Source organism: Buceros rhinoceros, unplaced genomic scaffold, assembly GCF_000710305.1.
Source record: "Buceros rhinoceros silvestris isolate BGI_N320 unplaced genomic scaffold, ASM71030v1 scaffold12222, whole genome shotgun sequence".
Taxonomy (NCBI): domain Eukaryota; kingdom Metazoa; phylum Chordata; class Aves; order Bucerotiformes; family Bucerotidae; genus Buceros; species Buceros rhinoceros.
Genome location: NW_010399533.1, coordinates 72571 through 88865, shown reverse-complemented (window position 1 = coordinate 88865; position 16295 = coordinate 72571). Strand labels below are relative to the sequence as shown.

At 38.0% G+C, this 16295-nt stretch overlaps 1 protein-coding gene across 1 annotated transcript in view; it reads right to left on the bottom strand.

Annotated features, from left to right (window-relative positions):
- The window catches only part of LOC104489368 (guanine nucleotide-binding protein G(q) subunit alpha), an 82451-nt gene that overhangs the window by 532 nt on the left and 65624 nt on the right, over positions 1–16295 (bottom strand). Inside the window, exon 5 of the mRNA XM_010131521.1 lies at positions 2916–3069. Coding sequence (XP_010129823.1) covers positions 2916–3069 — 154 coding nt within the window. The remainder of the gene's footprint in view (positions 1–2915; positions 3070–16295) is intronic.

Sequence of the window (16295 nt, the reverse complement as noted above, 5' to 3'; positions counted from 1 at the left end):
TCCTGCTGACTATCCCAACTCAGGCACTACCTCTGGTAGGATGATGTTTAAACCAGGTAATTTGTAACTGCATGGAATGAAAAATTAGCAATAAATCTTTTAAAATGTTAACAGAATTGGTGAATGATCAGTCTACACCTACTACATTTAAATTACACCTGAGTTTGTTTAGCACTGCAACATTTATTTGTTTTATGAGGATTTTAGGAGGTAGCATAATGAAGTTATATCCTGAACTAGTCTGATACTGTCACCAACAGGACTTCATTTACTTTAAATATAATAAAGCGCACACGCTCTCCAGCTGCAGCTGTTTGACTGCAAAAGGCTCATGTTCTCACTTGTTATCTAAATCATGTATGATAATGATCCTATCAGATCTAAATTAAGGTAATTCTCAGAAAGACAGACAGTCTGTGTAACCAAACCGCATGTGCAGCTTTCAGAAGACAGAACATCAAGCAGTGACTTGGAGCCTGGAACAGGGAGGATTCGTTCATGCTCAGGGCCAGCAGTGCAGTGCAGAAGCAAGCACATGAGCCGCAAGCTGTTGAATTCTGTTCCATTACTCCAGTGCCCTTTCCGCAGGCCCTTATTCCCTTGTTCTCCCGTTTCTGGAACGTGCGTGTTTTCTGTGCTGCCTCCTCCTCCTATTCTCCTCATTACTCCTGCTGTTACACGGCAATAAGAATACCAGTGCTCAGCTGTTACCTGTAGCTCTGTCCTTCAGAAATCTGTGCTTTTTAGCATACGTGTGTGTATTTTTCAACAACTGGATAATAAACCTTATTTTTAATACTTCAAGCTTACGATTTCTAACATTTCTGGTTTAGATAACTATGTAAAATTTAGGTAGGGAATGCACAGAAGAGAAATCACTTATTTTCCGGTTTGCTGCAAATGCATGCAGAGGAGGAGTAAGATTCTGCAATATGTATGCACATGAATATACATACACACACACACAGACGCACAGATGACACAGCTCCTGAGATTTAGGGATGTAAACAGACCATAAGCTCTCTGAAGCAGAACAGAGGACTGTTCAACACTTCCACAGCTTCTAAAACACAGCAGGCTCCAGCTTTTGGCTTGGTCACCCAGACTTTGTAAAACAGCAGCAGCAGTGTCTCACACCACTACAAATAAATCTGCAATATTTCTGAAGAAAACTCTTGAGACTTTCAAAGACAATGATTTCTTCACAATAAACCACTTACTGTTTTAAACAACTTCCTAGTATTTTATTAAACAGTTTCATGGTAGCTAGACACAGCACTCTCTCAAAACGTGCTGGCACTGTTCAAAGCTTGTATCCAAATTTGCTTACATCACACTGACTCTACTGTCTATTACGTAATTTAAATTTTCCTTTGACTGAACTTCAAGTAATTTAAATTTCTATTTTACTGAAGTTAAGTGCTGAAGTATGGAAAACTGATCTTAGAATGTTTATGACCTCAGGAGTTTATAAAAAAAATGAATGAGTGTTAAATGTTAAAAAAATGAATGTTAAATTTAGACTGCAAAGTGGTTGTGATTTAAATAATGTGGCAACTTGGAAAAGAACTGACATATAAACCAGTAGGTTTCTTGTCCACTGCTCCTTAATCACCAGTTTTTGAAGAAGTACAATAAGTACTACATCCATATTTTTCTCTTCTTTTCCTCCATCTAGAGCCCCTTTTTGACTTGGTCCTCTTTCCCTCTCGCAGCTCTTCAATCCAGTCTTCTCGTGAGTCAGCCTTCTAGTATCACCCACACGCGGGTGTCTTTATGCCGTACACTGACCACTGAGTGTGCCTTCCCATCCCTTCCAACGCTCTTACAGGACACTGTGCAGCAGAACTGCTCAGCTCAATTTGATCAGTCCAGTTTGCAGTCCTGGCTAGCAGTTCTCAGTCCTAAGCTACTCCCTCCCTTGTGCAGGAAAACAGACGGGAAATGTGATCCAGCAGAAAAGTACCTAATTCTGATCCCTTCCTCCGATCTTCTCACCTCCCACATCCCCTGTGTGCTGTGACAGAGAGGGGACCACATGACCACTCTGCAAGCCACAGACCCTACCCTGCCACCAGAAGAGATCAAATCAAACCATATCCTTGTCTAAGGAGTCAAGTCCAGCAAGACCTGCAGCACTCGGTGACTCTTCCAGGCCTTACCTCCAACAGCCCTACCAGCCCTACTCTTTTTCCCTCAACAATGGCAAAGGACAGAAGAAAATGTTTTCTCTGAGCTGAGTAGGTGAGGTTTGTCTGTTTTTGCTGGACAAGCATTTAACACAGGCTTTACTGTCACTTGAGTGGTGGTAACAGAGCAGACTGTAGAGACTTCTCACCTTCAGGATGTCACTTAGAAAAGATGTCACTTATGCAAAGAAAAACCCGAAAGAACGAGTATATTTCTATTCAAATGCCAGTTCTCTTCTGCACAGCTCTACGAAACTAAACTTACAAAACCCTCAGATACTGAAGCTTTACACATAACCAAACCTCAAAAAAAAAAAAAGAAAAAAGAAAAAAAAAGAAAAAGTATGGGTGACAATGTGTAAAAGTGAGGAGGGCATTTTTACTTCTTTCTTATTAGCTTTTATATTTCAGTTTAAACCCTCACCTCATGAAAAAAGACATAATGTGGTTGACTAGTAATAAGACAAAACTCATCTAAAAGTCAACTATTTCCCATGAAACAGGTTCTGCCATCCTACCCACAATTAATCACAGTATAAAATAAAAGCCTAGCAGTCTAAAAAATCCCACAAGAGTTCAATCATATTTTAAAAATTTAGATAATTAAAAATGGCAAAGAGTAAAATATATCAAAAGACTTACCTGTCCAGCATTTGGACAAGGCTATTACAATTCATTATTACTGCAGTGTAAATAGAGCATGAGCTTTGATGTCGGTATACTTACCATCATACTCTGGAAAATAATCAACTAGATGGGAATACATAATTTTCTCCTCTAAGAGGTCTTTTTTATTTAAGAACAGAATGACTGAAGAATTCTGGAACCATGGATATGTGATAATTGTCCTGAAGAGTGCTTTGCTTTCTTCCATTCGATTCTGGAATAAAAAATAGAGTAGAATGTTGGTGCTTGTGAAAATAATTATTTTTTAAAAATAAATCAATGCAATTTCACTTCATTTGGTAAATGGATCCATTTCATGTTTTGCACCCTCCTATGAATACATAAGGTTCAAGGAGTCAAATTACAATTAATAAGTAAGCAGGCAATTAAATAGAGAGGCATTTTCATTTGCAAATCCAGCTGCTCAAGTGTAAGTATTCTTTAAAAGAGAGATCATGGACATGAGAGCTGTAACGGGTACAACCGTGAAGTCCAGGCAACGAACGGGTGGATACTGAAATGCATGCGATTCACTGTAGCGACAAGTATACCACCAACAACAAAACACCCAGTTCAAGGTTTAAGAACCTAAATTATTTTACAGGCCTTTCTCAAACTTTAAATGCAGAGTTAGGTAATTCTTAGAAAGAGATCAGCTTCAAAACAACTGCAAGTCAACTTGGAACCTGAGGACATTTTGTCAACACTTATGAGAAAACCTTAAAAATCTGTAAACTGCTAAATTTGCTTCATTGGGTTTGTCTTCACTTTAATCGCTTGACTCCTCCGGAAAACCACCTTCCATTATAGCTGAAAGGTAAGTGAATCCTACAGTCCTATTTGTAACACTTTCCCGTCTCTGTAAAATTACGGTTCTGAAGAACTGTTAGGCTGACACGATGTGGTTAATACACAGAGTCAATATACAGAGTTAATATACAGAGTCAGAAAAAACTGAAGGAAAAAAAATGAAAAAAAAAAAGAAGGAATCAACTTACTCTTTTTATTGTTACTATTTAACGCTGCAAACCTCTGAAAAAACCTGTTCCACCACCAAAGGGGTCTCCAGAGAGCAGCAATGAGGTGAATCCTGCTGTTGCTGAGACGTGCAACAATCTGTCACATAACAGACTGTTCTGTATCCTCACTTGCATTAATGTGCATTTTAAAGAGCCCAACATAAACATGAAGAACAGCGACTTTAAAAAAAAACCACAAAAATCTCCTCCCACCCCCAAAAGCCATTTAGTAGAAGTTCATGGTTTGGTCTCTCATGTCACCACAGAATCTTCAAGCAGTTTATGGAACTTTACTGCATGCTGCAGTGGCGGGTGAAAATAAATAGCTAAATTTATAGGTTGTGAAACCAATGCAGAGGAGTAAAACTTCTGCTCTCTTGCAGTCAGCTCTCATGAGTCCTATGGTGCCAGTATTTCATTCAGAAAGGAGAAAAATTTAAACATCAACATTGCTGAGCATAAAACCGAAGTCCTTAGACTAACTGTTTATCAGAGAGTGTTTTCTTCTCAATATTCTACAAAGAATTCCTCTCTAAACTAGACCTACCAAAAGGCAATGGGAACTACACAGGGTAGTTTTCATTCTTATAGCTCGATTGAAAAGATAAGGCAATGTAAACTTACAAACTACGGTTTAAAACACATTTAGCTAGACCCATGAACACTTGGTATCTTCTGATGTGACACTCAGAAGGTGAAACACCATCACAACTCAATTAGCAGTGCTCTTTTACAGTAAACTTACGAGCTATTGAAAACTTCTCAGTACGAAAAGTGCACAGAGAAATTGTTTGTCTAAAGTAAGTGTTACTGCTTTTCACAAAAACCCTTCAAGGGGGCTGCCATGTTTTCATCTATAATGCTGGGTTTTTTTCATAACATAGAACTGCAAAGACAAAATAAATAAATTGGTTTAGATAAATTTATGACTTTTCCTCCAGGAAAGCTCAAGAAAACCGTGTTTTGCAAATAGTGTTATTAGACCCAGAGCACATTTTCACTTTCTGTTTGAAAGCAATGCCAAACAAGATGAAGCACAAAAGGCATTTTTCTGCTAAAGAAAGACTAAAGCTACATTACTACATCTGCTAAAGACTAAAGCTACACTGACATCATGCCTAAAAGAATTTCTGGCTTCCTATCAGCTAAAATATTAACTCTGTAAGAACTGCATATCATAAAAATACCAACAGACATACACAGTAAAGGAGAAAATACTGTCTTCAATGTAAGAGAAACGTGGCTTTTATTTTACATTACGAATTATGCATAATATGAAGTGCATTCCACAGTCACTTCTTTTCCTATTAAACATTTATAAATGTCTCTCAAGTCCTTTCAGACTTGATTTGAGGCATCTGACTTAAACCTCTCTTTGACGAGGTATCTACAAAGGATTCCACTCAACAGAAGGAGCAAGTTTCCATGATTTCAAAGATAGTTTAATTAACTAACAACCAATCTGGGATGAAAAAAAGGGTACTACCAAGAACGGAGCATTAAAGAGCTGCTCACAAAACATAATGTTGTATCAAAGGAAATAATTACAGCCTTGAGAAATTTACAGAAGTGGTATGTGCAGTCTGACACAACTGAAAGCAACCCTCAACAGCTTTACAAAAAAAATACACAGTTCAGGGTGTCAGTAAGTGGAGTCAATAAAACACTCCCAGATTATCCACCCTCATTAGCTTCTCTGTATTCTTTAGTACAATCCAAGTTTCATTTCATACAGATGCCATTTGCCTCCAAAAGTCATCCAGCTAACTGTATTTCCAGGAAGAGCCAGGGTAAATCTGAATCTTACCCTGATCCTGGGAAAACAGTCTTTAAAGAGGCAACAGCAGTAGACTGTTGGCCTTGCTAATTTTGTGTTAAATTATCCAGTCCTAAACCAAACTAACTGGAAGTCTGAGAATTGTGAGAAATGGTAAAAAATTCAAATTACATTGCCAGAGCTGGCTGAAGTAAAATTATTTCTTATAGTATGAGAACCTTGCCCCGTACAGTTGTACCAGATGAGGATATTGGGAAGGTGAGACAGTAAAGTTCTGTGCACCAAACGCACAGCCCTGAGGAACAGTAATTACCTCGATATAGGGATTATTCCAGAGTGTACATCACTACAGAATGGCCCTTACTGTACCTCCATCCGCAGAATGAAGCAAACAGCAGGGATTAAGACATCAGGACGCTGCAGATACATTTTCTAAGGAGTTGGCAATGGATGACAAACTGTTCAAATCAGTTAAGAAAAGGGTCACTCTCCTTAAGATCTGTAATTGATGGGTCCATGAATTTCCGTGACCCTTCTCAAGGAAAGCAACACACAACGCTATGTTCTGCCCTCACGACAGAAGTGTGGAAAAAGGATAGCACTGGTTATCATCTCTGCTTGCACGTCACACTGCAGTGCTCCACACACAAATACACCTTCACAAAAGACATATGCAACAAGATGGTACTGCTAGAACTTTAAAAGGTCAGGCCAGAAAATTCCAGGGATTCAATGCAGATTTCATATCATTCATACATTTAACAAGTGCCTTGCAAACCTTTGTAGAGATATTAATAAAGAAAATGCCTTTCCAGTTCACTGTAGGACGTACATAACATTATGTACATATTACTTAATGACTGCTATGGTCAGTGCTATTTCACTGGAAGAAAACCTTAATCGTAGATGCAATGATATCATGAACGAATGGTCCACCAGCTTGTTTTCTCTGGTTGCATCAGCTGGTCTAACAAAACTATTGACTCTTCCTACAGATATCACTTATTTTAGCATTTGTTGTCCACAGGGACCCTCTGAATAAAGAATTTCAGTACAGCATCATAAATTACAGGGCTGTTATTGCACTCACATGTCACATTAACATCACGGTTTAGACATCTAAGATCCAATCGAGGAAATCCAAGATCTGTAACTGAATGTTAACCCTGGGGTTTGTTTTTTTCTTTCAGTTCTTTTACAACTTTATTATGCACAGACCAAATAATAACATCACAGATATAAGCTCAAGGGGACTCAGAGGAGGGGGAAAAAAATAATCTATTCAGTAGTCATCCTAACTTCACACTCAAGTCGGGGTTTTTTTTACTATTTCTTTTCCTGCTTCTTAGTTCCATGAACTGCACTTACAGTGTAAGAAAACAAAGTACTTAACACACCCTAGAGGGAAGACAGGTACTCACTTTACATTGACCATACCCGTATCTGCTCTTGGTTTTTAGTCATAACTGGTCTTTAGTCATAACTAAAAAAACCTGAATGGGTCTCTCTCTCTTCTGTTTCCTCTCTGTAACTCCCACCTTCAGGTGAATGATTTTTTCGTAACTGAAACCCTCCTTAGCAAGAAAATAAAAATGCTTACCAGTTGTCTGAATTACAGGAAATCTCACTGGATTTTCACCTTTCCCTATCCTTAACAGGGAGGTAGACGGGATCTCACTGAATACATACCAAACTTTCAGCACTTTTAAAAACTGTCTCAAAAGCTAGCACTGTAAACTTGAAATTAGTATGTAACATCACACGAAACAGTCAGCCTCTGGCTTCTCCTTTTGAAACTATCCCATGCGTTGAATCAAGCCATTTGCTTTTCATAGTTTGTTTTAAGAGAGAAGAGACAGGAAGTTTAAAAGAAGGTGAAAGCACAACAGAAGAAGGAGAGAGATGAAATGTTACAGCTTCAACACTAATGGAAAGCTAGGAAAACATTGCCATCTGTGTTTTGAATTTAAGGGCTGTTTTTGTTGAATTTGTCACTAAAGAACTCAGCATAGTTGTAATGAAGAGCAAGTGCAGTCAGCTTATGTGGGAGAAGCTGCTAAATATCTAACACAACCTCTGAAGATGAACATTAAGAGAAGAATTAATTTCTCACATTATTATCATGTAAAGAAGCTGGATTCAACAAATTACTTTAGCACAATTCTAACTATAAATATTCATGTACTTCTGCAAAGCTCTTCCTTTACTTATCATTAGGCTTAAGTCAAGATCTTGCTGTCAGGTGCTCTGTTACAAGACAAGCAGGCAAGTATAAATGTAAGGGTATATGGTGATAAGTAGCACTTCCCAAGAGGCAACCTTCGACATTCTCTGCATTAAGATAGTGGGGTGCTTATCTTTGGAGAATTTTGCCTTTATTTCACCAGAAACTACTCATTATAAAATTAGAAACAGCAATTTACAGATTAGTTCCAAAATCAGACTCTTCATACAACAGTAATACTGCTCCTACCCAATACCCAGGCCTGGTTCCCTGGATGGCTTCTGAGTAAGGGCTAGGTCTACCAGTTGTAAGAAGGACGAGATGACAGCAGTTACTATTACAATCTAAGAGAACACAGAGAGCATGGTTACATACACACACACCAGCAAGGGTGCTACTGCCCTGCTGATACCACTAACTATCACACAGCACCAATGAATAACAACCCCACCTTTAATTTGTTTAAATGTAAACAGCTGTAAGCACTCACAGTGACTGTCACACATCTGCTGGAACACCACGGAAATGGCAGCAGGGTATTCACTCTGAAATGCGGGCTGGAAGGCATCTCTAGAGTTCATCTAGTTAGTCTTTCATTCAAGTAGGACTACTGACAACACAGGAACACTTCAGTCATGGATTTGTCTTGGCACATCTGAAAGCTTGTACAGATGGAGGTTTCAGTACCTCTTGGGTTTCCCTGTTCCACTGCTAAACTAACATCCAGGGAAATACATTTCCTAATATACAGCCTGAACTACCCAAGCCTCAGTGTGTCATACTGTCTATCTAGAAAAGTTCGGCTTCACGGCACACTTGCACCTCTTCAAAACCTTGCTGCATCCTCGTCACTAGGCTAAACAAGCTCAGGTTCCTCACCCTCTAGTTCTCGTAAGATATGGGCTCCAGGCCCTTCATGCCTTTTCAACAGTTTATGTGATCATGAAACTGTGTTTATACAACCCTCTGCCATTATTTTAGAGGGGAATGGAAGGGGATTTTATTATGGATGGTGAACTGACATTTGATATTTTGTCACTCAGATGTGGACTCTGTAGATGTTTTGCAGGAATTGAAAGGTAGCCTAAAGCAATACAGGTCCTGAGTCTAGAGTAACATATTAAATATTCTAACATGGTTTCACTATTTGCTTTCAGAATGATTCAAGGAATAATCAAAAATATGAAGCAATTCATTTTTTGAGTAATTAATCTCTGCTTAACCTTCCGCAGGGTTTCATATCTCTCTTTATCCCATTTCTAAGAGCAAGTCAGCTTTTATGGATGTCATGGCAGATAAAACTGTTTTTGTTTCAGAATTAATTTCTCCAACAATACTGCTTATTATTCTCTAAAAGTTCTCTCAACAGGGTTTCTGTTGCTAATGACAGCTCATACCGTTGCATGGTCATCACCTTCTTTTATTAAACGTATATGCAACATTACATAGTATTTTTAATCAGTTTGATTACAGAATGTTTGACAAGATGAAATTATCCTGTCCTCCACACAACCTGACACAGTCACCAGTACAATGTAAAAATACCATCATGAAACACAGATTAAAAAATACAGCATACGAACTCCACAAGTGAAATCTGCAAACTATATAAAGATCATATAATTTTTGATTATTCCCCTTTTTAACACCCCCCCCATACTTATTGATGAATCATGGGGCAGTCCAGTGTTCTGACACGTTTTTATGAAACTTAAAAAATAAAATGAAATTTCTACCATGTACCTCTTACTACATAAAAGATTTTACGCTGTGAAGTTTTTCTATGATGGTTAAACAATAACACAAATATAACTCGACATATAAACCATGTTGTCTCACATTTTTATCCAAATATGAAGTTTTACTCTGTCATTTTTTAGTAGATTAAAAAAGAGTATACTTCCACCTTTTTTTTTAATCCTATACTGTCAGTTTTCATGTTAAACTGATGGATTTACGTATTGAAATTCTCTTTCCTGTCTATTGCTCTGAAAAAATTTGCAATTACTCCTGAAATTATAGAAATAATACAACTGGTACAATTTATAACCACTTGATTCTAAGAAGTCAAATCCTCAAAAATATGTGTAAAGCACTAAAATAGCGTTCAAAGCTGGTACCCAGTGAAGAGAAACCAGCATTTCCCAGCTAACAAACATAGTGCTTTGACAGAAAAGACCAAGAACAATATTAATCTGAAAGAACACAGAAGCACTAGTGGAGTTTCCCCCATGACTGCCTTTACGATTGTCTAGAGTGGCATCTAGTGGGCATACGGTAACGTACGTACTGAATAAAAAATGGAGTAACTCATTTTTGTCCTAAGACTTGTTAGTAATTTAAATAGTGTCTGTTACCGAAATTAGGACTTCACAAATTTGGAGGGACTGAATTTTGTTGAAATGATGCGGGGGAAGGTGGGGAGGAGGTAAACAAGATGCATTTTTCAGTCAAAAACTTGCACTATAACATTTATGCTGGTAACAAACGTTTATTTGAGTGAGGGGGTGTTCAGAGACCATAACTGTAGAAGAGGAGGTACTGATGCAAGGGAGCTTCAGAAAAAAAAGAAAAAAAAAAAAGCAGGGATTAATATTTCAGAAGTCATTTAGTATCACAGTAATGGACTCAATATATTATTCTACCTGACAAAATCTTGTGCATGTGAATGGTTTTTGTGTGAAAGTCTGTACTAATTAGGAATGTCCCCAATCTCCTAGAAGACTTCCAGTAACTATTTAGGTAAAAGCACTCTCTGGCTGCACAGGTTGATCTACAGTACAGGGTACTTGGCCAGAAATTTAACAGAACCGCTACACGAAAGTTGGGAAATAGAGGAAATCAGGGAGTGGGAGGTCACTGCAGAGCCCCCCACTACCTAAAAAAGTAAAAACACCACCAAAACTGGAAGTGCTTCAGATTTTTGCTCCCAGTATGAAGATAAACTGGTAATTATACTGCTTTAACTAACCATCTAAGAAAAAACCGCAATGGCTGTTCAAATATTTTCATGAATACTCAAATGCAGTGAGATGCCACTTCGAACAGAGGTCAGGAATAATCCTTTATTTTCTTCACTGGTCATGAATCTTTCTGCAAACTAGCCTAATGGAAAAGCTGCTGGCAGAGGAATGGGAATACATCTCTGCAGATGAGAACTGTATTTTTAAATCACCTGGGAGAACTCTCACCTCTCCAACAACTTACATTTGCAACACTGCGCTCGCTAATATATGGCAATTTTATGTACCCAGCAAAGGAAGAGATGAACCAAACAGCAGCTGAAACCCATCAAACGACACGTTTAACAACTACCAAAGCTCAAAAATTCCGTCCAAAAAAAAACGTTGTCTGTAAAGAAGTAAAAAAAAAAAGGTCTAAACGCTGTCAAATGTTTTTTTCAATTAAAAAAATGGTTGTTAAATTAATTTTGATGAAATAACATGAATTCCAGCATAAACATTTTTTCATTAATACAAATGAATTTTTTTCAAGAAAAATGGGTGAAATATTTTTAAATTAAATTTTCGTTAAAAAAGGCCCTTTCCTGGACGGTTTTGATTCTGGTTATTGGAAAAAAATGTGGCAACTGCCTTTGCCAGCACTTGTCCTAACAGCAACATTTATTAGGAGCATTTCTGGCAGCCACTGCAACCATTCAACCTCCCCTTTCCATTACGAACCACTCATTTTAACAAAAGAGAGGCAGGCTCTGGCTCTTCCTTACGCAAACGATTCCCAGAACTGATACTTGGCATTCAAAAGGTTCTTTATCCACGAACCAAAAAGAAAATACATTCACACAGGTGTGAACAGGTATGGAGGGATGCAATACACATCACAACAAACTTTGGCACAGATGGTTAATGCGTTTTTTTCTCTAGTTTCGAAACAAACAATGAGTTCTGGAGATTCTATTCCCCATGGAAATAACATTGTGGAGTAATTAGAGAGACAATCTGAGGGTTTTAATTCTATTTGGGAGTTCATATTATTATCCCTCTGCCCTATGCTCAATTGTTCCGGGTTGCTGAATGTTGATAAAAAAAAGACAACTATAGTATTCATGATTGTTTATTCACAAAAGAGAGCAGTGCTCCGATTTCAACGTTTCTTTCGGTCTTCGTGCTGAGCCACGTAGGACAAGCCCGGGAATAAAGAACATGAAGTACTGGAAGAGAAGTGGAAGCATGCCCAGATCTGAACAGCAAGATAGTTCTGACGAAACAATGAAATACATGCTTCAGAAAACGGCCTCTATAAAGAGTGAAAGTATTTTGAACCCTGTGGCCTTGTGCCATTTCTTACTTCTGTGCCACATCAAAATCCAGTGTGACTGGAGCACTGTATCCGTTTGACACCCGCTATCAGACTGCACTGACAATCACCACAGAAGATCCATCTAGTCTTTGGATACTCATGTATTTTGCAGGTGTATTTTGTCCAGGTGCAAAATATGAGCATGTATGACTGCATCTACGTACCGGTATAGACACACAAACGTATTCACAGTAAAAACAGCTATTGCAGGGTTAATCTAAATATTTTAATCTAAGAATACTGAAATTTTCTGTCAATCAGAAGACCTGACATCCTTGCACAGCACCTTTATTCAGTACTTGAAGCACAGAAACATCACAGAAAACCACCCTACCAAGTTCTTCAGCTTCAATTTGCAGTTGTCACTGAGGTACTGAAATTCTAATTTTCTAAATATCCTGGTTTGCCCTCATAGAAGCGTTACTTCTGATGAAATCGCAAGACAGTTCTCCAGTGTAAATTAAGTACTGTGAAGGTAACTGCATTAATTCAGGTACCCACCACCTAATAAAGCAGGGTTCTTCAGGGTTTTAAACAAGTTAGGGTAAAACCTTATGGCATAACCACAAAGATGCTCCCCAAAGAAACACACAAACCACCCCTTCTTTCACCTGTCCAACTGATTTTTCTGCTTAGAATCACAGAAGAATTTATGCTCGAAAGCACCTGTGAAAGTCATCTGGTCCAACACCCTGCTGACAGCAGGACTATCTTTGTAATTAGATCCGGTTGCTCATGCCTGCGTCCAGGCAAGCTTTGATCCTCTCTCTCCAGAATGGAGATCCTATCCCTCTCAGCAACCAATTCTACTTCACTCACATGCAAGTATCACATCTCAGCCCCTATGACCTATGAACACCAAGCTGAACACAGTTTTGCTGATGGCCACGGCACACACTATGAAGTTATTAGAGAGTTTTAACGATGCCCTGGTGGTCATGTTTCGGACAAAGCATTTTTAAAAACAACTTTCTTATAAGATTTTTCAGCTCCACACTCTTCCAAAAGGGACTCCATCAGTCAGATGTCCCTCCTTCCTTCTATCTCTCCTGTTCCATTTGTCTGAGTAACCCCCTGAAATCCTGCAAGGTTTGTGCAACAACTTTTGCATGGCTAGTGCCATGCAAATGCCTGTCTCTGGTAAATGAACCTCCTCTTCTACATTTCTGAAACCTAGAAGATTTGATGGGGAATCACAGCTCCACTCCTAAATAATAGCCTGTTAACTGCTTTAAACCTGTGAAAAACAGAATGACAGAGCATGAGGTTACAGCAGCGGAATTCTCAGGCACTGGTCTTCACAGAACTCTGGCTGCTGCACCACGACACATTACACTGCAGCTATGGAGCAGGTTCAGGAAAGCTTCTGGGGAATCCTTCTGTTCTAAATGAGATGGACAGTAACACATCCAAAAGTATTTGTTGTAATACTCATGTTTTCGAAATGACTGATGAAGACTCACACAAAAAAGATTCTATTTTGTTACCATATATGGTTGGATGATGCAGGTCCTTAAAGCAGACAAGCCATTTGGTTCCATGTGATAAGGAAGAAAAAGCCAGAGGAACACCAGGCAACAGCAAGAAGCTGGGAAAATTATCTTTATGCCATCATTTTTGTTGATGTCTGTTGAGCAATATGGCACTTGAGAAGATCACCCAAAGGACAGGTGCTAGATAATAGTTTAACGCGTGTGAATGAAGGCCACACGGGAACTAACGGCAATATTAGACATACTTTGAAAGCATGTGTCTAGATTTTCAGCCAAGGAATCGATCTTGCTGTTATTTTGAAAACAGCCATTTCAGCCTGCTTCATACATTTCAAACATTCCCAGCAATTGCAATCTGGGATCAAACCTGCAAAGCCATGAATTTTAAGGGGTGACACTTTCTATAAAACTTCATTGCAAATCAAACGACAACTCTGATTATTGAAGAGAGTTTAAGAGAAAATTCAGTTGCACTGTACTATGTTAAAACCAACATTTTTGGTGGAGCTAAATGCAATAATTTATTAGGACATATTACAGGCTGTAAAAAAAAGCTTAAAAAAACCTTCAAAAGCTTTTTAAAAGAAGAGCAGTACTCTACTTGACAAAAATCTCTTTTCTGATTAAAAACAACCAACAATGGTTCTTAATAAACCTTTTAAAAGAAAAAACATGTTTGGCATTTCCAACTGTTTAACAAGCTCTGCAAAGATAATGAAAACCTGTTTTTATGAAACCAGATTTTAAGGCATAGTATGATGTCTCTAGTTCTTCCATGACTGCAAGATGTTACTGGTTCTCTTGTAAGGGTGGAATTTCTTTTTGTGTTAATTGCACGGAGACTATGAGATTTTATATGTTTAGAAGAGCTACCCGTGACACATAATTACATGCAGCATATCCTGGAATATAGATTAATATACTTCATCTAGGAAAAAATATGTAAGAACACAGGTTGATTTTAAAAAGGAATATTTCTGTGCTTTTTGATAAAACTGCAAATTTATCCTGATCTGCTGGTGTAATTCAGAGCAAAAGCCTGACTTAGAAGTCATAATACGTAATAAATTAATTTACCAGACAGATGATTCCTTCATTTTTTATCTCACCTCTAATTCTGTCAGACTTTTATGAAAAAGTCAAACATCTTATAATTTAACTTACAACGTGTTCTTCTTTGTCACATCATATCAGAGTGAGAAACGATTTACTTAATTTACAGTACTATTAATATAGTTCGTATATTAAGCCCTCTGGATCAAATTTTGTCCTCATTTCTACCAGTGAATCTAGACAGACTTACTGCTTTATTAAGGGCAGAATTTGGAACAGTTAGCTGTGTCTCCTTTTACGTGTACTTAAGAGAAAGGCATTTCAAAACTGTACATAACCTGAAATTTTGGATGATACATGTAAAGTTAGTGTCCTTACCAGTTCTTCTCATTTTGTATGAGATCCTTAGTTACGTACAACCTAGACACATACTTAAGAGAGGAAAGATGACGAAGTTTCTGAGTATGAGTATTACCTGTTAGAGCAATCACAGTTAAAACACAGTTGGGCAGCCATGCATGCTTTTCTTTAGCACTGAAGCCCCCAATTGTTAAGCTGCAGATCTTTGCCATGGGAGTGCCATTATCGTTTAAGAGTCATCCTACGCAGGACTCTGAATAACAGGCACTCCGAACATTCATCTTATTTTCTATGTATGATGTCCCATTGAGAGTAGTTATACACTCCTCGGAAATAAAAAACTGACCCAAGGGCATGAAGACAGAGAAGCAGTTCCCAGCTCAAACCCACACATACCCAGTGAGTAAAAGCCCTTGAGACGAGACTAGCAAAGCCTCTTAACTCAGGATAGACTCATCTGATTTATAAAGCAAGTGCATTTCTCTTGAATAAACTAAAGAAGGGAAGAAATGGATTTACAACTAAGAATCTATCAGGCATGGCGTTTTGAAATACAAATCACGAAAGAGTCTTAAGGGCTCCAAACCAGTTTGATAATGATGGTCATATAAATACACACGCTCCAAATGGTAAACAAAAATTATTACAGATTCATGATTATTCATGAAAATTAGATAAATGAAAAAAGTATTATCTAAAGAGAATGCCTTGTATTATTAATCAGTATAGTTTTCTTTGTAAAAACGTACTATGAGGAAGAAAGACTTCAGGCAATAACATGAAGTGGACTAATTAGAAGAAGAAAGTAGGCCATCTTACAAAAATCATACTATTTAATGAGGCCATGAAAGCAATGCAACGGGAGTAGCAGAACACTGCAAACTGTCGAGTCAGATCTTTGAATTTCAGCATGAGGCACACAGATCGAAGAAGAGTTAGATTTTACGATACTATCACACTGACGGCGTACATACGAAGAAAACAGGGCACTTACACACACTCTCTCACTTTGATGCTAAAATTTTAATACTGTTCCACAATTTAGAGTAAGTGCAAAAAGTACCTCTTTGCTGATTAGCAAAGTCTCCAAGTGGAATTACTATCTTTCCTACGGAATTTGTCACACCCCAGTGAAGAACAAAAATACTTTTTTGGGGTAAATTTTTAAATTCACAGTGTGAACTAACACCTTTA